The sequence below is a fragment of the Protopterus annectens genome, chromosome 7.part0, assembly GCF_019279795.1.
Source record: "Protopterus annectens isolate FY-2018-M chromosome 7.part0, PAN1.0, whole genome shotgun sequence".
Lineage (NCBI taxonomy): Eukaryota > Metazoa > Chordata > Ceratodontiformes > Protopteridae > Protopterus > Protopterus annectens.
In genome coordinates this window covers 620934620-620962154 of record NC_056739.1, presented here as the reverse complement: position 1 = coordinate 620962154, position 27535 = coordinate 620934620, and the positions used below count along the sequence as shown (strand labels likewise).

The 27535-nt window shown below is 41.1% G+C and overlaps 1 protein-coding gene across 1 annotated transcript in view; it reads left to right on the top strand.

Annotated features, from left to right (window-relative positions):
* VPS13C (vacuolar protein sorting 13 homolog C) overlaps window positions 1–27535 on the top strand; it is a 6956796-nt gene that overhangs the window by 5268562 nt on the left and 1660699 nt on the right. The window contains exon 65 of the mRNA XM_044076309.1: window positions 21192–21325. Coding sequence (XP_043932244.1) covers window positions 21192–21325 — 134 coding nt within the window. The remainder of the gene's footprint in view (window positions 1–21191; window positions 21326–27535) is intronic.

Here is a 27535-nt window from a genome sequence, read left to right as displayed (position 1 = left end):
AAATTTATTCGAGTACCAACATGCTCGCACAAAGGTTCCTTGACTTTGTTAATGCTAACGCCCTCGAACAAATAGTAGGCAACACCCAAAAGGCTCAGATATTCTCGATCATTGCACCACCATAAGTATAGGACCCTCACAGGTTAAATCTGATCACAAATCAGTCCCGTTTGAAGTAGCTGTAACACCTGACCTCATAGGTGAAATCCGGCTAAAAAATTTACCATAGCTAAATATACCCTCTCAAGGGATGGCATATGTAATTTCCAAGCTCCTATTCCACAGATGGCATTGACAGCTATACTAAGGTATAAACAAGTGCCATGTACAAACACTTAACTTAAAAGCCACCAATAAACTCAAACCATTGCTGTATTACTTATAAATACCAAAAAACAAAAAAAAGGCCAGTAAAAACATATCCGCCAACTTTAATTACTAAATACAAGACACCCAGTGAAAAAAGTAAGCACTTTCACTCCTTACATAGATCAGACCAAAAGAACTAAATGACATCAACATATTTAAATAATTAAAAAAAATCACATGACCATCAGTAAAATCAATGCGTTAACCCCTTCGTTTTCAGGGCAATGTTATACATTTTCCTATCATTCCTTCCAGGAGTACTGCAAGCATCTAACTTAATCTGGCAACAGTACTCCTTCCAGTCAAGTTAATCTTCTGCATCATTTAGTACTTTTGGTGTGATGAAGCTGTATGCAAGGAATGAAAGGGCTTACTGTTTTTTTAATTGTGTTTTATATTTAGTAATTAAAGTTGGTGGATACGTTTTTACTGTCCGTTTTTCATTTTTTCATGTTTAAAAGTAACCGAGGTGTGGTTTGAGTTCATTGGTGGCTTTTAAGTTAGTATTTTTGTTTTAAATCGCTTTTTTTGAACTATGGTATGAACTTGCAGTCTAATTTGCACCCAAACTCCAGTTTCCTGGAAATCCTGTCAGGGTTTACCTTGCATGACACTCTGGGTGACGCATTGCTTGATAATGCCAGTGGATTGGTTGAGAAGGCTGCCACTTAGAAGGATAAAATACAGTTGATTGGTGGAGAAGCAAGTATTTCAAATGGAATGGCTTTAGGAGCAATAACAAAGCAGAAAGTTGTAAATATGGTGAATGAAGAGAATGTTGATACCTTTTTACGGAAGTATTTAGTGGGAGCACAAAATCCTTTTATGAATGAGAAGCCTGCCCCTGATACTCATTTTTCAGACTTGACCAAATTTATTAATTTAGAGAGAAATATGGTAAAAATTAAGAGATTGCAGTAGGATGTATTGCTTTTGAATCCTGCTTAGCAGTATACAGAGTGCCGAGAGGACTTGTGGTATTGCGGATACCAGCTGTTAAGTTATCCAAAGACTTGGTTGATGCATGGAAAGCTTTAAATGAGAGTACTGGTCTGCAGTATGTCCATTTGTTAATTGAAGAAAACAAGCAGACTTTGGAGAAGTTTAATGAGTCTATTATAGCTGCTTATAATGTTTTAAAGGGGCATACTTTGAAAGAGAATTTTGAAGTAAAGGTAGAAAAGATTGCTGAAAAGTTATCTGTGGAAAATGTTAAAAAAAAGCAGAAAATGAAGTTTTTGAGAGATAAAGATTATGAGGAAGGACGAAATTTTTAATTGTGGAGGGAATGACTTGAACGATGACCGAGAGAATTAGGTTATGGGTTCCATTCGAGAGGTTGATATGAACAAAAATGCTGTGTATATAGAAGGGAAGGAAAGGAAAGCTAAGAGAATGAGAACTTGTTCTGAGGAAGTTTGTCAATCTATGGAAGTGGTACAGCAACCAGCCCATCATAAGAATGTTGATGTAAAGAATCAGCAGTCAAATTTTTATTTTGGTAATCAGAATGGTTACTAGCAGGGTTTTCAGAATGTGGAGGTTTATGAAGACGGAGGAACCGGGAGAAGAACATGGGTGCAGGTAACAATTCAAACACTGCAGCACCAAAATTGGAATAAAAAAAAAAGGCAAGAAGTGTTGGTACGAGACAATCTCAATGTAAGTATAAGCCAAAACAATCAGAAGAGAAAAAAAACTTTGTGACCAACCAGTATCAGAGGAGATGACTTCTTCTTACGAAGGTACTGTTAACAATTTTTATTTTGTTTTTTTAAATAGTGAATTTATCTGATCTGGTGTTGAACCAGGACCATTTAAAGGTGTTGAATAAAAGGTTATCTTTTGTGCCCTCAGGAAGAGTAGACTTGGCTTCTTCTGTTAATTCTTTGAGAGAATATGTTAGAAAATTGAATTTGAAATGTTTATATACTGGTCTAAATGATGATCATTGTAAAACCTTTAGAAAGCCAAGTGTTTTTAATCCCCCTTAAAGCCAGAGTTAGAAGCATTTTTAGTAGCTTGTGAAAATGATGTGAGGAATTTAAAGTGAGATATCCATTTTTTAATATGAAGATGATAGAAAGGAAAGCTCTTATAGAATTAAAATGTAATAAAAATGTGTATATAAAGCGGACAAGGGCAATGCTACAGTAATTTTAGATTTTAGTTATTGCTGTAATAAAATTAAAACAGTGTTGCGGGATGATAAGTTCTATAAGGAAGCAACCTGGTCAGAAGTAAGGAGTGCATATTATATGATAGATTCCTGTATAGAGAATGGCTACTGGATGGGCTCATTTCTTCAGATATTGCCGAGTATTTTAAGATCTGGAAACAAAAATTAGGCAGATTTTTCGGACTGCCGGAAATACACAAGAATTTGGATGAGCGTACCTTTACACCAATAGTAGCCAATGGGGGGAGTAAAACTGAGGGTTTGGCTGTGTACATTGATAAACATTTACAGTTAAGTAAAGTTAATCCTATGTTAAAAATTTCTTTGATTTTATAAATATATTTCTGGGGTAACAGTAGATGATTCAATGTTTTAGTAACAGCTGATGTAATGTCCCTTTATACAGTGATACCAAATGATGAGGGCTTCGAAATAGTTAACAGAGAAATGTGTTCATCAGGTTGTTTTACTGATGAACAAGTGAGACTGTTCACAGAAATTCTTGATGTTATTTTGGCCTATAATTTTGAATTTGATGTTATTTACAAACAAACGGGGTGTCAGTGGGGGCTGCTGTGGCCTCCGATTATGCTAATACCTTTATGATTCACTGGGAGGAGTATATCTTTAAAACTGCATTTTTAAATATATACAAGTGTTTTATAGATTTTTTTATTTTATGGAAGTGGGATGGAAAACGTTTTGACTGCATTTATGACCTATTTAAATAATGTAACAAATTGTTTACATTTTACTTTTAATTTTGATAAATTTAGTATTAATTTTTTTTGGATCTTATGATTTCTAAGATGGAAAATAATTTAAAAGTAAAAATTTATAAGAAAGAAGTACAAAGTAATGGGTATTTTTTGATCGTATGCATAATTTAAAACTAAAATGAAATATTGTGAAAGGTCAGTTTTCAAGAATTAGTGCATTGACAGATAATGTACAGTATTTTTATAAAGACTGTGAAGCCCTTAGTTTTAAATTTAGTGAAAGGGAATGTCATAGGTGTGTACTAGGCTAATGGTCCTGGAGCCTTTTTAAGCCTAGCCCCAAAAAAATGCTCAGGCACTGTGCCACCGGATGTTAGTTCACAGTGCCACATCCAGTAGGGCAACTGGAGTGATCCCTGGGGTGATCTTTACCCATCCACTCGTCAGGATCCCTCTTGAAGAGGGCTAGCAAGGTGCTCTGCTTGACGTAAATGGGAAGCTTATTCTAGAGTATGTGCAGTCTTTGGGAGATGAACCTGTCCTTTCATCATGTTCTGTTAATTGTGGTAATGAGGTGATCTCTGCAGCGTGTGGCATGGGGCGACTGGGATTTTTTTAGGTGCAGCATTTCAAGTAGGGCTGGGTCAGACATGGCTTTGTAAGTCAAGCAAAGATCACCTCTAAGTAGCCAGTAAGAGAATGAGAACAGCTGAAGTTCCTTGAATCTGTCCATGTAGGACATGTGTTTAAGGCCTAGGATCCTTTTTGTGAGGTACTTTTGTGGCCTCTCCAGCTGTTGTACATGTCTGGTCAGGTACATGCCAAACTGGGCGTTATATTCGATGATTGATCTCATAGGTTCATAGGCGGGTACTAGGCTATTGGCCCTAGGGCCTATATAAGCCTAGCCAAACATTACCCTGGCTTTTGAAACCCAAGAAAATTATTTTCCTGTGCCCCTGTCAAGCAGAGCCACAGAAGTGATCTCCGGGGTGAATTTCCTATCTCCCATCCAATCATCAAGATTTTTTTGGAAGAGTGCTAATGAGGAGCTTTGTTTGATATAGATAGGTAGTTTGTTCCAGAGTATGGGAAGTCTCTGAGACAGGAATCTATCCCCTCCAGCATGTTCTGTTTATTGTGGTGACAAGGTTTAGGTTCCTAGAGCGTGTAGCTCAGAGGTATTGGGATTTCTTTACGTGGAGCATGTCCAACAGCTCTGGGTTTGAATAGCTTTGTATGTTAGGCAGAGATTGCCTCTGAGTAGGTGATATGCAACAGAGTAAAGCTGGAGTTTTTTGAGACTGTCTGCATAAGGCATCTGTTTGAGGCCAGTAATCCTCTTTGTGAGGTATTTCTGTGGCCTTTCCAGTTGTTGTAGATGTCTTGTGAGGTGCATACCAAAAGGGGCGTTATACTCTATAATGGGTCTAATGAGTGATGAGTAGAGGGGAACAATGACCTCGTTTTCCTGGATGAGAAACCTTTTGTGATGGTGTGCCACGTATAAGGATTTCCTGACTACTGTGGTGATGTGATTATCAAAGGAGAGACTACTGTCCACCTGTGTCCCAAGGTCTCTTATCACACTTTTGGTGTTAAGTAGACTACCGCCTATGTGGTAGTTCATGGGTACAGAGTTTTTACCAAAAGGGATGACCATGCACGTTTTGACATTGAGCTTGAGGCCATGGCTTTGACACCAGGCATCTGTCTCAGTGAGGCCCTTTTGTAGGATATCCACATCGTTAGGAGATTTGATTATGGCTCCTAGTTTGCAGTCATCTGTGAACTAGGAGATTTGATTATGGCTCCTAGTTTGCAGTCATCTGTGAACTTTGTTAGCCAAAGACCTTCTGTGTTAGCCTGTACTTCAGAGAAGTAGATACCAAACAGGAGAGGACCTAGGATTGAACCCTGTGGTACTCCACTTGTCACTGGTCTGAAGTTGGATTTAGAGTCTGCTACTTTCCCAGTGTGTGTTCGGTCACTGAGCCAGTTGTCAACCCATCTTGTGACATAGGGATTTATACCTCATTTAGTAAGTTTGTCTATAATTCCAGAGTGGGGATGGTGTCAAAAGCCTTGGCGAGATCTAGATAGGCTGTGTGTACCACCTTACTCTCATCTACAGCTTTGGTGACCGCTTCAGAGAAGTCTATCCGGTTTAGGAGACATGATCTGCCTTTTACAGACACGAACTGGGTAGGGTCCAGAGTTTGGAGATTACCAGTGTCATTGTTTATAAGTTCCATGATGATACGCTCCATAGCCTTGCAGACCAGGCTCGTCTGGCTAATGGGACGGTAGTTCCCGGGGTCCATGGTGACTCCCCCTTTGTGGAGTGGGATAACTGTTGCTGTGCGCCATTCAGTGGGCACAAAGCCTGAGGTGAGGCTATGATTGAACATGGTACTTAGGTGGGGTGCCAGTTCGTTCTGTAGTTCATGTAGAACGCAGCCTGAGATGTTGTCAGGTCCCATGGATGCTGTGTTCTTGGCTTTGGAGAGTGTGTTTTTTACCTGTGCAGCCGTGATTACATGTACATTGCATTCTTCCGGTATAGAGAGGGGTAAAGTTAGCACTGAACCTATCTGCCAGGATGTTGGCAATAACAGTCGGTTCTGTATATTTAGTGCCATTGTGCTGCAACTCAGAGCAGATCTGAGTATTGCCATTGAGATTCTTGACATAGCTATAGAATGCTTTGTGGTTGTCTTTAGAATCAGTGGCGATTTTGTTTTCGTAACTAGCTTTGGCGTATTTTATGAGGGATCTCAGCTTCTTACTGAGGCTGACCATGGAGTTCCTGCAATCATGGGATTTTAGTCTTTTTTGCAACAGTTTCTTTCTTCTGTTGTAGAGTTTGTTTATAGCAGGGGGCCACCAGATTGGCTTCCTTTTTTTGGAGGATAGCATCTTGGTTCGGTTAGGGATTGCACGATCCATGCACTAATGTAAGTGCTTATAAAGTGCAATTGTTTAGGATTCAGCAGTCATATCTCTATTGTCCATCAGCATGGGTGTCGTGAAGTTTGCCACTTCTGTCTTAAGAAGCGTGAAGTTGGCTTTGGAGAAATATTTTATCGTGGTTTCCCTAATGGGGGTGGGGCCGGGATGTGGATTTAAGGGTGATTTGCTTGTGGTCAGAACTGACCAACGAGGAACTGACCTTTGGTGTGGAGCACCGGTTGCTCATGTTGGTAATGACCAGGTCTAGGATATTGCTACCCCTGGTGGAGGTGTGGATAAGTTGATCCAAGGCATTGGAATTTATGAATTCCCGAAAACGTTGAGCACAAGAGTTGGTACATGAGTAGTTTTTCCAATTAATTGTGGGGTAGTTGAAATCACCCATTTTAGGGTGCTAGGTTGTACCCTAATATTTTCCAGTGTATCAAGAATTGAGGAGTGGGAATCCTGGGGCATGGTGGGGGATCTGTAGCAAGCTACAATTTGCATTGCGGTCTTGCCCCAGAGTTAGTTGCACTTGGATAATCTCGGATGCATTATGCTGAGCAACTAGCCTGGAGGTGTGGGTATCCTTAATGAATACGACACGCCTCCACCTTTAGTGGTTCGGTCCAAGTTAGGTGGCCGAAAGGTGTGGTATGAATTATAGCTCTCTGGAGCCTTGAGCCAGGTCTCTGTCACTGCACAGATGTCGATGTTCTCCATTTTAAGGAGTGCCTCGAGTGTGTGCATTTTGAGGTTTAGACTTCTAGCATTGAGTAGCATTACCCTCAGATTTTGCTTGCTTGTACCTGTTATGGTGGTGAATTTGTCATTTGAATCTTGAAGGATGAGTAGAGAGGGATGATGACCTCCTTCTTCCTGTATGCAAAACCTTTGGTTATAAGATGTGCCACATAGGACTTTCTGACCACAGTGGCAATGTTGTGGTTGAAGGTGAAATGGGTGTTAACCTGGGTGCCTAGGTCTCTTGTGGCCCCTTCAGTGTTTAGTGAGCTCCCATCAACATGGTAATTCATAGGAACTGAGTTTTTTCCAAAGGGGATGGTAACACATTTTTGGCGTTAAGCTTCAGGTTATGGTTCCGACACCAATCATTGGTCCCAGAGAGGCTCTTTTGTAGGATATCTACATCACTTGGGGAGTTGATAATAATTCCTAGTTTGCAGTCATCAGAGAACTTGGTCAGCCAGAGTCCTTCTGAGTTGGCCTGGACTTCCGAGAAGTAGATGCCAAACTTGAGAAGACCCAGGACTCCACTTGAGAGTGGTCGACAGTCTGACTTGGAGTCTGCAAATTTCACTATGTGAGCCAGTTTGCAACCCACCTAGTGATGTATGGATTGATGCCTAGTTTGGTGAGTTTAGCAATGATACCCGAGTGGGGAATGGTATTAAAGGCCTTGGGCAGGTCGAGGTAGGCTGTATGCACTGCCTTACCCTCATCCACAGCCTTGGTGACTGCCTTGAAGAAGTCATCCAGGTTCAGCAGGTAGGATCTCCCCTTGACAAAGCCAAACTGTGTGGGATCAAGAGTTTTGAGATTGCCTATGTCTTTGCTAAGCAGGTCTATGATGATGCGCTCCATAGCTTTGCATACCAACCTCATTGGGCTAATGGGGTGATAGTTCCGAGGGTCGGTAGTTGCTCCCCCTTTAAGGAGTGGGATGACTGTAGCAGTGCGCCATTCATTAGGGACATAGCCTGAGGTAAGGCTGTGATTGAACAGGGCACACAGATGTGGTGCCAATTTGTTTTGTAGCTCATGTAGGACATTGCCAGGGATATTATAAGGTCCCATGGACGCTGTATTCTTGGCTTTGGATAATGCAGCTTTTACCTGTGCTGCAGAAATGGTTGGTACCAGGCTTTCTTCTGGTATTGTGATAGGGCCCTTGGGAGAGAGGGGTAAAGTTGGCACTGTGTCGGCCAGTATGTTGGCTATATCTGTTGGCTCAGTGTAGGAGGTGCCATTGTACAATAACTCAGAACAAATGTGGGTATTGCCGTGAAGGTTTTTGATATAGCTGTAGGAAGGCTTTGTGGTTGTTTTTGATGCCAGCTGCAATTCTGCTTCATAGATGGCTTTAGAGGATTTGGTAAGGGATCTCAGCTTTATGTTGAGACTGATAAGGGAGGTTTGCCAGTCTTGTGGCTTCATTTTTTTTCTGCAGCAGTTTCTTCCTTCTGTTGTAGAGTTTATTGATGGCTGGGGACCACCAGATTGGCTTCCTTTTTTTGGAGGAGAGCGTCTTAGTTCTATTTGGTATGGCAAGGTCCATGCATTTGTGTATGTGCTCGTACAGTGCATTGGTGTATGATTTGGCAGTCATGCAGCTATTTTCCATTGGCATGGGTGCCAAAAAGTTAGTCACCTCTGTTTTTAGGAGCCCAAAGTTGGCTTTTGAGAAGTTTTTCAGGGTGGTCATCTTAGCGGGGGTGTAAGTGAGATAGAGATTTCCATGGTGATCTGTTTGTGGTCTGATTTAACCAGGGTGGAATTGACTATAGATGTCGAGCAATGGTCTCCCATGCTAGTGATAACCAGGTCGAGGATGTTGCTTCCTCTAGTGGGGATCAGAATGAGCTGATCCAGGTCATTAGAGGTGATAAATTCCAGAAAGCATTGGGCATGTACATTGGTACTTGAATAGTTTTCCCAGTTGATGGAAGGGTAGTTGAAGTTACAAAGTATGAGTATTGGGTTGGACCTTGATAGATTCTAGGGTGCTTAGGAACTTGGAGTGAGAATTTAGGGACATGTTTGGGGTTCTCTAGCAGGCTATGACTTGTATTGTCATCTTACTCAGTGTTAGTTGTACCTGAAGTATCTCGGATGCATTATGCTGGGCTACCAGTCTAGAGGTGTGCATATCCTTTAAGAATATGGAGACATCACCACCTTTAGAGCTTCCGGCCATATTCTGGGGCCAAAAGGTATGGAATGAGTTTTAGCTTGGGAGCGCAGGGGTGCTTTCTGCCTCTTTAAACAGGTCTCTGTTACAGCACAGATGTGTACATTCTCCATTTTGAGGAGAGCTTCGAGCAAGTGCCTCTTGAGATTTAGACTTTTAGCATTGAGCAGCATGACAGTCAGATTGCATTTGTTTGTAGCTGTTACGGTGGAATTTTGGTCTTTGGAACACTGCGTAAAAAAGCACTATAGGGGTGGCAAGAGCCTTAGCCAGTATCCGGAATCTCAGGGGTGACATGCATGCTGTCTCTGGCAAAGCATTGAGGTCTGCCCCATCATGTCGTCCCAGGCAGACAGATACTGGATCCCCTTAGAATGACACCAGAAACTTAGCCAATTGTTGAAGTCAATCATTTTTTGCTCGTACTATGGTATAATTCTAGGTGCCGGTAGAATACTGCTCAGGGCTAGGGTCATACCTGCCTGGGCCACATAATCCAAGAGTTCCATCACATCTCTTTTCATGTAGTCCAGGGAGATACGTCTCAGGTCAGTCACACCCACATTGACAATGACTGTATTTATACTTGTTGTGGAGTGACCTGAGTGAATGTGTTATGTGGCAGATCCTGGCACCTGATAGACAACTGACTGTCACCTTCGCCTTGTTCAACCTACTGAATGGGACAACATTGTACCTCACAATTGAGCCTTCTATGATTAGTACATTGGGCAAAGTGTTTTGCCTTAAGGGCTTAGGTTGAGGGGCACACTGTGGTGGTGAGCTATGTGTTCTGGGGTAGGTGATGTATTGTGGTAGTCAAGTGCGTTTCTCTCTCGGGGGTCACTGTTTGGGTGCATTTTTATCGAGAGCCTCCGTGAAGGTGGGTGTTTGGTTTGTGTTTCTTTGTGTGGGTTGTGATGCTTTGGAGGGCTGTTAAAGGTGTTGACCTTCTCCTGTTGACCAGCCAGTCCGGTCTTGGTTGGAGCATGCACTGCTTCCAGTTTGGTGATATAAGTACATCTCTCACATGTATGGGTGTTGGGAGGCAAGAGGAGAGGGTTGTCTGTGTACATTAGACAGTTACCACACTGTCTCAGAATGCCCAAGTGCACCAGGTTAGCAGTAGAAAGCACAAGAAATTGCCCTACAATCATACCAGGCGGGGTGGTAATAACTAATAAGTACTGGTGCTCTTACTGCGTAGGAATAGCTAGTGCTGATAGGATCTAAGTGTGCTGCAAAAAGTGCTACAAAAACCTAAGTGCTATCTGATTAAGGTAATTGATATGCAAGAAGTAAAAGACCAAGCACGTTCCAAGGGAAAAATTGAAAAGCAGGCTTTCTGGCATCAGTAGTACTTTACATCAGCTAAGTGTCATTGCACAGTGCGCAAACACGGGTTTTTAAATCAGAAAGTTGAACGGGATGGAAAAACTGCCCAAACGGCCAGTAAACTACAATTTCGGGACCAGAAACCACTCCTGTTGTAGTAGATAGGCTACCTAGTGCTTACCACTCCTAGAAGGCTTCCCTCCAACACAGAAAGGTCTGGGGGGCTTAGAAATTTACAGAACAGTTCTGGATACAGCAGATCTGTATCTGGACTAGACTAGTTACAGGAAAGGCAGTAAACAAGCTCAGAATGTTTTTTTTTTTTTTTTTTTTTTTTTTTGCAGAAAAGCAGTTAAAACAGGAGCAAAAATGCTTTAAATGCAGTACAAGTTAGCACACGTGAGTGTGTAGCAGTATTAGGGGAAGTACAGTTTAAATAAATGCAGATAAATTAAAAATGGCAAAAAACAAGTGCAGAGAGCAGTAAATTATGAAGAAATCAAAATTGAGGCACTTGGAGCATCTTTCTCCTTCCTGTTGCTCTTGTAATCTGCAGGATGCCAAAACTGGATCGACAGAGCTTAAACAAGCACAAACATGGGCTTTTAAACCAGAGATGGAAAAACTGCCCAAATTGCCAATAAACTTCAATTTCTGGGCCAGAAACCACTCCTCTTGTGGTAGATAGGCTACCTAATGCTTCCGTCCAACACAGAAAGGTCTGGGGGCCTCAGAAACTTGCAAAACAGTCCTGGATATAGCAAACCTGTATCTGGACTAGACTAGTTACAGGAAAGCCGGGAAACGAGCTTAGAACTTTTTTTTTTCCTTTTTACAGAAAAGCAGTTAAAACATTATCAAAAACACTTTAAATGCATTACAAGCTAGCACACTTGAGTGTGTAGCAATATATCTTCAGAAGGTGGTAGAGGAAGTGATGGTAGATGTAATTAATAATGCAAATGTGAGTTAGGAAGTGGCATTTAATATTGCTGATGATATAAAACTAGAGAATATAGAGAGAGAAGTTTTTCTTTATCTTGTTCTCTTGTTAATTCAGTGAATTAGAAGGGTATAAGGAATATTACAACTAATAACTGGAGGTTCCTTATGAATTTTCAAGATTTAAGAAATAGGAGAAAAGCCTGTTTTTATCTCGAGGTGAGGCAGAAACTTAAAAGAATATTTTGATAGGAACTTTAAATGTAATAATGGAGAATGTGTTATGGGAATGTTCCAATGTATGGGTTGTAATTTTTGTAATTATGTTTTAGTAGGCAATTTAGTTGGCTTCCTGAAAGAAATTATAAGATTAAATTATATAAAAAGTTTGATTGTATATCCAGATTTGGGGTGTATATTGTTTTATATGGATTGTGTACTGCCTTTTATATTGGCAGGACAGTAAAATAGTTTAATAGAAGAATATATGAACATTGAAGAGCTGTCAAAACAGGTGAATTAAATAATGTCTTAGCTAAACATGCATATAATAAACATTTAAGTATTGTTAGGGATATTAGTATTAAGGTTTCTGTTATTGATCAAATTTTCAACAAAATGGGATGCAGAAGATGAACTTGATAGGAAGGAGTACTGTTGGCAGATTAAATTAGATGCTTGCAGTACTACTGGAATGAATGATAGGGAAAATTATAAGGTAGCCCTGAAAAGGAAGGGGTTACCTCCTTGATTTTAGTGATGGCTATGTGTTTTTTAATTAGTTATTTAAATGTGTTGATGTCATTTAGTTCTTTTGGTCTGATGAAGTTGTATGTAAGGAATGAAAGCGTTTACCATTTTGTTTTAATTGTGTGTTTTTTATTTAGTAATTAATGATGGTGGATGCATTTTTACAGGCCATTTTTTTATTTGTTTTTTTCTGTATAAACACTTATACAAATATATTGGCACAGCTGTACTTGATAGGATCAAAACAAGATTCTCAAGAAAAAACAAGCCCTCCCGGTGGACATCAAACATTAATAAGTTATACAACAAGAGGAAGACGTTGCTGTCTAAGAATAAAAAAGAGAGGTCCCAGCACTGGAAGAACACCCTCCCCTGCTTGAACAAACAAGACATCCTCTAAGGGTAACTTTGAAAAATTTAGCAACCATAGCTAAGGATAACCGTAAGGCATTCATCAGTTATAATCATAACCTAAAAGGTAGGACCCCAGACATGTACTGAACTAGCTGTGGATCCTCCAAAAATAGTTACCCTGTTAACTGACAGGTTTGGTGAAAATGTCACCCCCCCGTCCCTTCCATATATTCCACAAAGCATTCCCTCTATATTTTCCCCACCTTGCATCTTCAAAGAGCAAGTCATTAATGCTGTCTCCAAGGCCAAAACCCCAGCTTATGTGGGGCCGGATGGAATTCCAGGTTGTTTTAAATGGTCTAAAATATGAGTTAGCAACTTCATTAGGTACTCTGCTCAGCAACAGCCTAAGTACTGGTTTTGTCCCTGCTGGGTGGAAAACAGCCACAACCATCATCCCCCTTCATAAAGGGGGTACAGCCACAAACCTATAGGCTTAATCCGCCTTATCTGTAAGGCCATGGAATGAATCATTATAGACCTTCTAAATCAGAATGTAGGTGATCTCCACACCCTTTATCTGACACAGTTTTGTTTTGTCAAAGGCAGATCATGCCTATTAAACCCGGTGGACTTCAAAAACATCACCAGAGCCAAAGTTGAAGGCAAATATATGAATACAGCTTACCTTGACTTAGCCAAGGTCTTCAACACAATCCCAAATTCGGGCATCATTGATAAACTCTTCCAGTTTAATATCAACCCTTGCGTCATTAGTTTGGTTGCAAACTGGCTCACCAAGCAGATCACACTCAGTCAAAGTTGGGGACTTTACCTCAACCAGCAGAGCTGTCACCAGTGGGATTCCACAGGGGTCATTGCAAGAGGGAATTCCACAAACCAGTGACTGGTGCCAAAGCCATGGACTCTAACTGAATGCAAAAAAAAACATTATTATCCTGTTCAGTAAAAACGATATCTCTGCAGACTGTCATGTAAATAATAATACCCTAAGTAACACCTCAGTAGCAAGAGACTTGGGACCACAAGTTGACTGCAGACAAACGTTTGACCACCATGTGTCTACTGTAGTAAGGAAGGCATTTTACATCGCACACCTCATTAGCAAAGGCATTGCCTCAAGAGTGAAAGCGGCCATAGCACCCCAGTACTCTCAACCCTCTTCAGGCCAGTAATTGAGTACAGTGCTTCCTTTGGTATGTACCATATCAGACTCCTGCAGCAACTTGGGAGACTTCAGATATTTCTAACCAAGAAAATTCAGGATCTCCAGCACATGTCATACATTGACAGACTGAAGTCACTGTTACTGTACTCAGTAGCATAGAGACTACTTAGAGACTTGTGGCCTGCCTACAAAGCCATCTCAGATCCATACCTAATGGAAATGCTGCACAACCGCAAGTCAAATGGGACAAGGGTCTCCCACTCTAGGGACCTTATCCTGGCCTATGACATAAATAGGACTTGCTGGATAGACAGATGTGTCTCAGATGTTGTCACTCCTGGAATAGACTACCAGTTCACATCAAAGCCCCCTCTATGACCCTGTTTAAATATAGCCTGGACCATAAATTCCTGCTGGGGATTTCATCTATGACCCTCCTAGATATGTGCAGTTGTTGCTAACTAAGAACTAGAGTTTTGGCAAGATCCTTTATATTGGGTTTGTCTAGTATTATATTGAGCGCACACAGCTAGGCTTATAAAGTCCTTCGGGTCAATAGCGTAGTAACTACCGATGAAGAGACAGTACCACAATCATGTGGTATGTAAACAAGCAAGGGGAGATGTGGTCCTCCCTTCTTTGCAAGCTCACTATTAACGTCTGGGATCCAGCTGTCCAATATCAAATGACTCTTCAGGCTGTCTACCTTTCTTCAGAGCAGAATATAGTGGCAGACTGTCTGGGAAGGTTCATTACACAGGCTCACTGATGGATGCTTCGCAGAGGTTTTATTTTAATATTTATTTATTTTACATTTGTTTACTGGGAAAGTCCGACTGGATAGAAAGTCCAATTTCAGCAGAGGCCGGGGGAAAAATGCTCCATAGGTTACATTTAGGTAGACATCAAGTGTTTATACATCTTAATACAGACAATGTAAAGTACATAAAAATACAGTAGAAAGCATTGGGGCTTTCATAATAAAATACATGCAAGACAAACAATATAAAAGATTTATAAGAAGTAGAAAGCTTTTCCAATGATGCAGATTTGAGACCCCTGATCTGTAGCTAGAGTAAATGAGAGCAAAAACTCCTTAGTTTAGTATTTGCATTATTGTGCATAAAAGGAAATTTATTGTCCCAGAGGAGAGCTTAACCTGGGGTACTACATGGGTATAACCATGTACTAAGGGTGTTTTTAGCAGTTTTTTGAAATGGGATTTGGTAGTAGTAGATGTTAATGAGGCAGGAAGAGTATTCATATGTTGACTATGTAGTTATAAAAGAGTCAGTAACCTGCACTATTATTGACCTTTGCTGTATGTGTCAGGGATTTATTGCTAGAGCAAAGTAGCTTGTTGCTTGAATATGGATGGAGTAGATTTTGCAGAGCTGTTTTTTTTTTTTCTAGCTTGTTGATGAGTTTATGAGCCATATTTACTTGGTTATATAGTAGTGGCTGTGGGAATTCTAACCAGTTATGTTGCTTGAGCGCTGAGCACTGAATGGGACCTGTATGGGGAGTCTGTGGTGAATTTGGCTATTTTATTATAACAAGAGTCTAGTTTAGCTAAATCTCCTTTCTTCAAGTTAGTGAGAATTGGGAAAAATGTGTTTGGGCAATAGTTACTTTTTGTAAGAAACTGTTTATTTCTATATAATGTTCCCAGCTTTATGTGCACTTTTTGGATGGTTTTTGAAATATGGGTCTCAAATCTCATTCCTGTGTCTATATCGACTCCTAGTAATTTAGTGTGGGTTATTGGAGAGATTTATTTTTATTTATTTTTTTAACATTTGTTAACCAGGGAAGTCCGACTTGGAACAAAGCCAATTTTCAGCAGAGGCCTGGGGAGAAATGCTCCAGATGCATGTCTTTGTAATCTGGGAGGAAACCACAGCACCCAGAGGAAACTCACACAAACAGAGAGGACATGCAGACTCCACACAGAAGGCACCCCAGGCGAGAATTGAACTGGAGAGCCTGTTGCTGTGAGGTGACAACGCTACCACTGTGCCATCCAAATGGCACGAGATGACAGTATTATTGGAGGATATGATGATAAATGAGGGAGAGGTGGGCATAGTTGGCCATGTAGGATGGAAGAGCATGAGCTTGGTTTTATTGGGATTCAAGATTACTTGGGGGTTGCTCAACCAAGTTTTGACTGAGGAGAAAGTGTTTTGAGTTATTTGTAGTTCTTGTAAAAGTGTGGCATTACAGATTAGGGAGGTGTGGCATTACAGATTAGGGAGGAGTCATCTGAGTACTGCACGATAGTGGTGAGTTGTGTTGCTGTGTGGTGTTTGTTAGTGAGTAGTGTGAAAAGTAAGGGGCCCAGTATGGATCCCTGAGGGGCACCTAAGGTAACAGGATGAAGAGGAGAAAGGCACTGTTGCCATAATACTGCTTGCTTCCTTTCATCTAGATAGTTTTGGAACCATGCAAGAGTTTCTAAACATAGATTTAGATCAGAGGGCATATGGTAGTTTGCTATGTGAAACCAAACCATATCAAAGGCTTTGAACAGATCAAGAAAGATGGAGGGTATGAAGTGACCATTATTTCTATGTAGGTTGACTATATTAGTAAAAGACACCAGAGCAGTGGTAGTACTATGGTAGGGACGAAAACCGTGTTAGGTATTGGTTAGGAGTTTGTTAGTTTGTAAGTAGTACATGATTTGACGTGTATACATCTCTCTAGAATCTTGGACGGGTGATAAGATTGCAGTAGGGTGATCAGTTGAATTGCCTCCTTTGTGTAATGGAATTATATGAGCTATTTTCCATATGGTGGGTATTTTATGTTCAGAAATGGATCTGTTGATCAATATGGTTATTGGATATGCAGTAGCATTGCTGGCAGCTGGTAGACTATCAGCAGCTAAGGTAGTGGGGCTTAGTTTAAGTAGTTTTTTTAATTATGCCAATGGAAACAGGTTGTAGGGAAAATGAGTTAATATTGTCCCCTAGATTAGGTGTAATGGAAGGAGGGTTGCTGTCTGAAAAGTGCTAGTGTAGTCTCAGTAAAAAATGTATTAAATTGCCTTGTTATATCTTCAGAGTTACTAGTAACAAATGGGGAGGGTGTTTTTGCTTTGGAAGAAGTATAATATTAATAGCTGCCTAGAACTGTTGTGGACTATACTGGTGTGGGACTTGGATCTTTTATTTTAAATCTCCTGATAGTATTTAACTTTCTCTTGTTTAATTAATCTTTATGTCCTGTTTTTTAGTTCATGAAAAGCTTGCTTTGTAACATGTGACCTTGTTTTGTACCATTGTTCCCAGGCTTTGTCCCATGCTTTTAGCATTGATCTAGATTCTTTGCTTAGCCATGGTGCTGTGTTGGACTTAATCTTATGGTTCTGGAAGGGGCCTATGAGTCTGGGATGTTTAGAAAGGTAGTATTAAAGTATTCAACTACATCTAATGGGAGTTAAGTGGTGTTCAATTACACTGTTTTAGGATAAATATGAAGTTATTGGGATCAAATTTCCTTTTGTTCTGGATTGTATGGACATTTGTTTGCTTTGATGGGTTTGTATGTTGCCTGAGTAGGAATGTTGGTTATGGTCACTAAGGCTGTCTGGGAGGCAGCCTGAGTGACAGGACATGGTTGGTCTGTTTGTAACTATCCAGTCCATCAATGAGTGTGTATTAGATGCTTTGTCAATTCTGGTAGGAGTTTGGATGATGTGACTAAAGCCATAGATGTTAATGTGATTACTGGAGTTGTGGGAGCTACAGGTTAACCAGTCTATGGTAAAGTCTTCCAAAATTATTGTTTCCTGTGGTAGTGTATTGGTTGTCCAGTGTAGTATACTTTCTAGAGTGGGGATGTTGTTACTGGGGTAAATATAGACTCCTATTATATTTATTTGTTTTCTTGAGTTAGTCTTTAGCTTGGTGAGGATAATTTCGGCATTGTTAAAGTTGGGGGTAGTGGTAGAGGGATTGAACATTTCTAATGTTAAGTGTTTTTTAAATAGAATGTCATCCCCACCGCCCCTTTTATTTTTTCTATCAACTCTTTAAATACTGTACCCTGGAACAAGGATTTCATTGTTGGTGATTTTAGGTTTTAGCCATGTGTCTGTAAGTAGTACAGTGTCTGGTTAGTGCAATAAGACTAGCACGGAGTTTATGTATTTTATTTTTAATGCTTTTGATATTAATGTTTAACAATAGGAGATCTGCTGTCTTCCTAGGAAGGTTTAGAGGAAGCTGGGTGTTGTTATTTTGGGCTAGTGAAAAAGTGGGGAATAGATGTTGGGCAAGGATTGGGGTGAATAGCACCACTTAGAGCTAGCTTGTATGGTATATTAATTATTGTTTTAATTTGTTTTTGATGTGCCTTTTGTATCTCAGACTGCAGGGTTTTTTTCTTGAGGGAGTACTGTGTAGGGGCCATATGAATGGCTGTTGTATTAAAAAGGGAGGGGGATACGAAGAGGCTGTTAGAATTAGATTGCTGTGGGTGAGAAGTGGGAATGTCTTGGTAGTAAAGTGTGTCATCTAGGTTAGTATGGTAGGAGGTGAGTGGAGTGGCTGAAACTAGGACTATAACCAGGGAGGTCTGCAAGAGTAACATTTTGGTTTAGTGGGATTTGTGAATGTTAGCTGCTAACTGGTTTTACTGTGAGGTGTTAATAGTATAGTGTTGCAGTTAGGTGGTTTTGTTAGGTTTTGATATAGGGAAGGGGGTGGGTATATGTAAGTTAGTATAGTGTTTTTGTTATTGGGTCTACTTTGGGATGGGCTGCTAAAGGTAATGGGTGTGGTGTAGGTCGCAATAAGTTTAGGAGATGTGTGGGTGGGTGACAATTGGGGGTAGGGTAGGGGAGCGTAGTGAGCCCAAGCGGAGCGAAGGGTGAATGGAGCGAGAAGAGCCAGGCCACCAAAGAAATCCACTTACTGAAAACAATCAACAAGTGATTTTAGGCAGGTCAATACCAGCACTATTCTATGAAACGGGTAACTATGTTTGTTAACCTGGTTGTGATGTAAGAGGCTCCTTATGAGCCACTATTACATTATCTTTTCACAGGCTGAAATATCTGTATTGGCTACAGTGTGGTATAAATAGACTTCAGTTATTGTGGGGGCCAGCAAAGGAGAAAAGGAAACGCACAAGTAGGTGCCCTGTAGTGCACCTGTACCATTGACACTATAAGATCATCTACTAGGTGATGCTGGCCTCTGTGATAGCATTAATGGAAGAACTCTTGAGTTAGTTGCAGTATGCTCTCCAGCAGGGCAGAGTGATACTATGTAACAATGTTATTGATGCAGTAGAACCGAGAGCCTCTCCTAATATACAGATAGAAAAGGTGTGGGGGGGACCCAGCAGCGATATGTTGTCCCACCTAGTGTGCACGCCAGTTAGTACAACTTTCTATATACCACTACAGTTCATATGCAGAGAGAAAATTATAGTATAAACATATGTTTGCCTGTTAGTGGCAAAATCAATGTCCTTTCCAGCTTTGGGAGGATGGCCTAATGGTTAAGGTGTTTGTCTTACAAACACAAAGGTGCAGGGTTTGAGTCTCACAAGGGATAATTGTCTAGGCTTAAAACAAATGGCTCGTAAGGGCAGTTAGCCTAGTACTAATCTATGAACCTGTGTATTTCTGGACATTGTCCATTGGTGGTGTATTCCTCAGGTATATATATATATATATATATATATATATATATATATATATATATTTGCCTCCCCTCAGAATGCACAGATACCTCTATTCTGTTCCAGAGCCCCAAATCCTTTGGTTTGGCTGGTATATGCCCTGGAAGGGTATTTTTCTGTACGGCTTCCCTCTCCTTCCCCTAATTCCAGGAGGCTTGCACAAGATCAATCAAGTGTCCCCCAAAATCTTGCTGATGATTCCCTTCTGGCCCAGACAACATTGGTTCCCCATTCTTTTTCACTTGACCAGGGGCAGTCAGCACAAGTTACCTCACTGGGTGGATCTTACACAAGACAAGGGGTTCTTATCCTTCCTCACTTGTCCACTCTTCACCTGATGCTGTGGGTGATAGGGTTTTTGACCCCTTTTAGGCACCTTTTTTCTGACGTTGTGCTTAGGGTTTTGCAGGAGACCAGGAAACTCAGCACCAGGAAATCATGTTTGTCCAAATGGAAGAGATTTTCTGTCTGATGCCTCTGTTATAATCAGGATCCCTTTTTAGTGGGGATCCTTCTGGTTCTCTCTTATTTGTGTGACTTGTCCCATTCTGGGTTAGCATATTCTTCACTTAAAGCTCAACTCCAAGCTAGTTCTGCTTGACCGCCCTTGACTCCCCCTTAAGGCTCTAGGTTTTAGGTTAAACAATCGCTTAAAAGTGTCCTTCACATCAGGCCTCACAGGAAGTCTATTCCGCCTTCTTGGGATTTCAGTTTGTTCTTAAAAAATTGACTTAGGCTCCATTTGAGCCTACAGCTTCAGCTTCCTTGCAACATTATACTTGGAAGACTGTTCTTCTTTTGGCCCTTACTTCAGCTAAGAGAGTGTCTGAGCTGCAGGCTCTTAAAGCTGTTTCTCCTTTTTTAATTTTTAACATGGGCAAGGGTGTCTCTTAGTACTAATCCTTCTTTTAAGCCCAAGGTGGTCAATAAGTTGTCTTTTAACCAGGCTATTCTTTACTGTCCTTTTTTCCTTCCATGTAGTCTACTAGTGAGAAAGTTCTTCACACCTTGGATCTGCATAGGCAGCTCAGATATTATTTGGATAAGACTAAGGCCATTCATAAGTCTGAGCAACTTTTTGTTTCCTAGGTTCCTGGGTTTGATAGTTTTTAAACAAACCATCTCTTCCTGGATTTTTAAGGCCATTTCCTCTTATTCCTTTCAGAATAAATGTCTTCTCACCTGTGTTAACGCTCATTCTATCAGAGCTGTTGCTTCCTCTGGTGCCTTTTTCAAAGGACTGGATACCAATTCCATTCTTCAGGCTGCTACTCGGACTTCTGGCTGCACCTTCACTAAACATGTTGGATGTTGTTTCCAGAGCAAGGGCTGGCTTTGTAAGAGCTGTCCTAGATGAGTTTCTAGAGGACTCATCAGTGCCTTCCTCTTTCTGGGTTTCTGTTTGAGCTTTTGAACTCTCCCTTATGCAAGAAATACTACAATAGTAAACAGAAGGACATCTACTGTTATGGTATGTGTAGATGTCATGGGATTATCAAGCTCATTAAAGAAGGTAGGATACAGACCTGACAATCTTAACTATGAACCTCCAGTATCCTGTCATGCAGAGATAGGTCAAAAGGATTTTGTGTCCGAACAAAATTTATGTGATGCTAGTAAGGCAGAGAGCATGAATCACTCTTCTGGATGAAACGCAAGTATCTTTAAATATCAAGATGCATAATAGAAAAACATTGACGTTTTATAGATTATTTGCTGTCATAACATGCTGCAGAAAGCTCTGAAATTTAATTTCCTTTGTTTCGGCAGTGTGGAGGCATCGTGGTGAATGTTGACATACCTCAACACTGTGTTGTCATCAGTTTTTCTGACTATTGTGATGGTGCTGCACCTGCTCTTCTCATTAATCACACACCTGAGGCAATCATCTACTATTGCCAGAGGTAGGTCAGCAGATCTTTTTAAAGGAATTGGCTATGGTAGAATTTTGTAATATGAAGTCCCACTACAGAGAAAACTGAGCAAATTCTGTGTTGTACTTGTCTGATCTTAAGAAGGTGCTTAGACATTCTGTAGTACCTTTGATACTGTTATTTTTGTGCTGTGCTGTGCAGATATATTTAAAGACTGTGAGAGGGTAGAGCAAGTTAGCAAAACTAAGCTCTGCTATCCTACTGTATATTTTTTTGCACCTTTATGGTATTGTAGTGTATTACATTAGTAAATCTAGGAAGAGATTATGGAGCATTCAAGCACAGTCTCCCAAACAGTGGAATTACAGTGATTGTGTACCATACCAAAGTCTGAACAAGGAAACCATGATATTGAGAGATATTATAACGGTTATAGTTTATGATGAGGTCTCTCTCAGACAACAGTGGCACTCTGTGCAAGAACAAGTCTGTGCCATTGCAGGTTATTACTCTCCGCTGGAAGCTGCCTTGACAGTACAGTTTACTTATTTGTCCATTGCTATTCAGGGCTTTTGTCTATGGAGTAAGAGAGAAGAGGTAGAGACGCTGTAAAACTTTTGCATTTACTGTTGCAACAGGCATTTGCAGACTAGAATGTGCAGTTCTTCAGGGTGAAAAAAATTGCAAAAAAAGGATCGGACCTGTGGATATCTCTGCAAAAGTCTGCTGCTGTAGTACTTCTTTATAGAAGTGTTCTGTACTATCTGTATTATCTGAAGTAGCACGTCACCAAATGATTTGTGAACACTGCATAACTAGGATTGCAAAACTGATCACCAATAGTCAACTTTTTTGGAGGTTGGTTATTCTTCAGCTGCTGCTTCTGAAATAGAGATGTTTGCCTGTTTTAATTTGCCGATACACATTTGTGTTTTTGTTATGCATGTGCAGAATGCTTGCTGGAAGGGGGCAGGGTTTGTTTGTTCTTGATGGGATGTCCGGAATTCTTAATGCTGCCACAGATGCCATTCATTACCAGGAAATTCTAATTATTTTATTTTTTTAACTTTAGAGAAGTTGATAGAATTGACCCCCCCCCCCACTGGACCTCAAGGTAAACTGAAGGGGGGGGGTAAGAGGTCGGGCAGTTCTACATGTTATAGTATGTTCAGGACCTCTGGTCAGCTGTCATTTTCAGAATGGCGCACTTGGCCATGTTTGGAGCAGGAGAGCTGCAACTTACAGTACCACACAGTTCAGTATTTTACCTTTACATTTGAAATGCAACCCTGTTAAATTTCATTGTTTGAAGTTGGAATGATGGTGGTGAATCACTTGGGGCTATAAGAGAATGGACAGTTTCCTCAAACTCCAAAGAATTCTTGCCAGCCACCTTATAATGTAAAAGTTGGTAAAGTTAATAAAAGGCAGCGTCCCACTCTGTGGCAGTGTTAAGATGCCCTTGATACTGAAAAGTTTTTTGAGCTTTGATTTTGGGAGATTTCCTCTTAATTAGGAGAGGTCTGCCAAATCCCTCTTCTAGGCTTTCTCAGCCATCAGATCCGTGGTGCTCATTTACAGTCTTCCAGGAGCAGATTGAGTATTCCTGGCACATTTCATAAGCTACTGAGTGTGGGCAGCTCTCCCAGATGCATCAAGCTTGCATATTGAAGTGCACTTTGGGAGGGCTGCCCAGTTTTGTCTCACATTTTTGCTTTTGTGCCTTTTGTTCACTAGACTAGAAGTTACTCATTTCTTTGCTGTCATTTACTGTCATTTATAGCTTTCAGTTTTGGTAGGGATTTTTTTTTATACTTTTTTGCATCTGGTTGTTTAGTATGATACTGTTAAAAATTTAGTTTCACGTTCAATGAAAACTTGTATTTATAGTTGGAAAATGGCCCATCATTCCTTCTTTTTATTCCATTATTAATTTATGTGTAATATGTGTGTGTTTGTTTGTGTGTGTGTATATGTATATGTGTGTGTGTGTGTATATATATATATATATATATATATATATATATATATATATATATATACACACACACACACACACACACACACACACACGCACACACACACACACACACACACACACACACACACACCAAAAAAGGGAAAACAGTTGTACAGGAACGATAACAGCACATGATGTGCTCAGATAAACTCTTGTCATAAGTACTAATGTAAGATCTGTGCTAAAGATCACCTTGCAATCTTTTTAAAAAGAAGAAAACAGGAATCAAGCTGTTATTGCTTGTTTAACCCATGGTTTGTTTATTAAGTAAAAACAAAAGATGAGTGCTGTCACTCTTATCAGAGCTTCAGCAGATCTAAGTTATACATACAAATAATATCTACTTGTCAATTTACCATAAAAAAGCCATGAAAATTGCAATGAAGGCAATAATGCAACAGCACATAAACAAATCACATTCAGTGGCAGTGATTGGAACACTGGTATATAGCTAGTTTGCATTTTTATTGTGATTGGTGCTGTGTACTCTAAGTACAAAACCACTGTGTATCTGTTAGTGTGATGTGTATAGTGACAAATTATAGCTAGTCCTTTATGTTATATTACCCTAGTAATTAATAATCAAATAGATGGCAGTGAGATTCACTTCTTTGTGAACTACTGGGATGCTAGAAGGGAGGATTATGCTGCTAAGGGCAGAGGTGTAATTAGAACTTAACTATGTGTGATTATAGGAAGTATTTGAGAAAAAAAGAATCAAGTAAGTTACCCTTGTTGGAGTGGTTCCAAGACAAGCTAAAAAGAAGTGTGAAGATATATGTGTGTGAAAATATTCAGTCTCAGAGCACATGGGTGGGGAAACGGTAAGGGTCAGAGATGGGCCATACAAAAGGACAGAGTCGAGGCAAATCAAAAAATTAACTACATGTGAAAATACGTAAACACAAATATTTATGTATGTATGCATGTATGTGTTACATACATACATATACACACACCCCACACACAAATGCAAATACATATATGAATGTGCATACATGCACACCCTTATATAATAAATAAATATATATGTGTGTGTGTGTGTGTGTGTGTATATATATATATATATATATATATATATATATATATATATATGCATATACATCCAAATACACGTACAAATACAGACAAGTACGCATATATACACATACAGAAAACTGTATGATCTGATGATGTCCCTCTCATTCTGCTTCACGTATGGGTCTCATATCTGAACCTTGGATCCTGCTCGGACACCTCCCACAGACTTCAACTTCCAGGCTCAAACTCTTCCCCTTACCCATAATCCTCTATACCTCACCAAATCTCCTCTGATCTTGTTTGCTGCCGATGTGGCCAGATGTGATTTCCAGGCTCAGATAAGTTTCACATTTTTCCTGTCAGTTTTTTTTGCTCTAATTGCTCTTCTTATTTACTTAGTTTGTATTTCTACTTCTTTCTTCCCCTCTCATTAGTATTATAGTGTGTTAGGCCCCTCACTGTCCCTTTCCTCTTGGTCTTCAGCCCTTTTTCCTTCTCATAACAAAAAAAAAAAAAAAAAAAAAACGAGTTATAGTGATTGTTGTAGATAGTATAAATTTTTTTCGATCATAGTCCTAGTAGTGTTCCTCCTTGTGTAATTCTAGTGTAGTATTTGGTTTTAGTAATGGATAAGGCTACTGGATTTAAGAGGTGTTCCAAGTGTGAACAAAAGATTCCGCAGTCAGATGCCCATGGTTGTTGTCTACTGCCTAGGATCAGCTCATCTCGGCTCTCCTTGCAACATTTGTGAGGCTTTTAACCCTTGGGCCTTGCAGGCCAGAAGAAATAAGCTTATTTTAAAATAATTGTTGCCCGCTACTGCTGTTTCTTCAGGGGCTCAATCCCCCCCAAGGCTTTCTTGTGGCTCCACCAGTAAGAAACCATGCCCTATGGAGCCGAGCGCTTTCTCAAAGCTGCCTGCCAAGGCTCCGAGGTTATCAGGTCGGACTTCGCTGGCACCTAGGCCTCTGTCGGATCTGATCGACATAACTGCTCTGAGTGAGCCCTCCATTTTCACTGTGTCCTCAGATCCTAAGCCTCTAGATCTGAGTAGCCCACTTCGGATCCATAGGTTTCCGGATCCACAGTCTTGATGGAGATTCGTTGTGTTGGTATCGCCTGCTTTGCCTGCCAAGATCCTCCAAATGCCCAGACACACTCGTCCATCATTGGTGGCTTCCTCTAGATCCTCTCATAGCCTTTACATTGATGTAGACAGGATTGTTAGATCAATAATCAAGGCACAAATCCAGATTGGGGGGGGTTCTTCCTGCTGTGTCCCTTCATGGAACTGAGCCTGCCCAGCCTGTGACCATTTCTCCTTCTCTGATCCAGCTTTCAGTTTCAGAGAGTCCCAATACAGTTGTCTCCAGAGGGATTTGGGGTTGGATCAGAGGGATTTTGCTGTCTCTACTCCGATGGCTGCCTCTGCTTCAAGGTCCTCAGATCAGTGTGTCCCAGATCTGGGATGTCACTGTCAGGTCTGAGGGGAGCGGTGGGCTCCATTGTTCTCTGATCAGTCTCTCCCCCTCAGAGCTTTGGCCCTTGACAGCACAGGTTTGGTCCTGTCTGGGAGTCAGGGTTCTGGTGGGCTGCTTCAGTCTTCCTCAGCAGCTTGAGTTTCTGGGAGCTTGGCGATATCTCAGTGGGACACTATGCTTTTCAGGTGTTGGAAGAGGCATTCTCTGTTCAAAGAGTGCCAGTCCCTTTGACAGCTGCTCCACTCCATACTCCTCTTTTGGGTCGAGGACTTGGATCAACCATTCCTGCCCAGGGTCAGTCTGTCTTGAAGGACTTCGTCTGCTCCACATGAGGTGGTTCCTTCCTTTTCCAGCTCTTCTCTGGCGTATCCTGTGTAGGATGTTCCGAGGAAGAGGGTGTGCAAAAGGAGACATGTAGACTCCCCAATGGAGTCTCTCATTGAGGATACAGATTACAATGAGGTAGAGGGGTCGCCCAAAACACCATCTGACAATGTCTCTCTTCATAGACCTTTTGGAGATTTTGAAGGTAAAGGGTGGCTGGACCTCCAAAACCCACTCACTGGCAGAATCTGTATTCCTGAGGCCTTCAGGGTGGGGCCGTCTACATCTTGGATGGTTTCCCTGGCTGATGCTCTCATTGACCTGGTCGTGAGTCAGGCCTGGAAGAAGCCAGACATGATAGAGCCAGTTCCTAAGTGCCCCAGTTTTAAGTACTTTCACACCCTGAGGATCATGCCTCCTGGAGTAAAGGCATTCCCCTTGACGCTATGGTGGTGGCAGCCACTACCAAGAAGGAATTCGCCCAGCAGAACTCCACTGTCCATCCACCGAAAAGGGAGTCCAGAGCAATGGGCAGTTCGTGAAGTGCACCTTTGCCTCTGGATTTTTTCATTGAGGACACTCAATTACTTGGCCCACTTTACTTGCCTTCAGAGAGACTTTATCAAGTAACTCTGATTTTCTGGTGGAGTCTATGCCTAAGTGGGAGTTTGATAAAATTTCCCCCAAGCTAGTTTCTGTCACTTCTATTGCCAACTCCTCCAAGAGGCTTATTTCACAGTCAGTGGAGGGTTCTTCAAAGGCAGCTGGCACCGGCTTTGTGATGCGCCATCAGTTCATTGAGGTACTTCTGAATACTGCTACTCAGATAGCTGCCTTGCCCCCAACATTGCAGTATCACTTTGAAGTCTCAAGTTCAAGCTGTTCTACTTTCCTCTTCACCTACAGCCAGCTTGATTCTGAGTGCTCTGGGTTTTATGGCTGCTGCCATTCTGTTGGTCCCACTAGCAAGGTATTATATGCGCATTCTCCAATGGACTCAGTGGTCTATTCTACGTTGTCCCCTATATGCTCTTATCAAGTTAACAGACTTTTGCAGACCCCATCTAAGATGGTGGATTCAAGCGGATTTGACAATAGGCAGAGCGTTCATTCTTCTCTTGCCCTCAGCCGCAGTGACCACAGACACTTCCCATCTAGGGTGGGTTTGGGGGGGGGGCATTTCCAGGGGAAGATGGTCCAAGGCACATGGACACAGAGACTAATCTGCATGTCAGCATCTTGGAGATGAGGGCAGTTCTTCTGTCACTGCAAGCCTTTCAGGACATCCTCCCTCCAGGGACTACTGCTTTTCACACCGACAAAATGGCTGTTGTCTGGTACATCAACAAGCAAGGAGGAACCTATACTTATCCTCACTGCAGGGAGGCCTTGAGG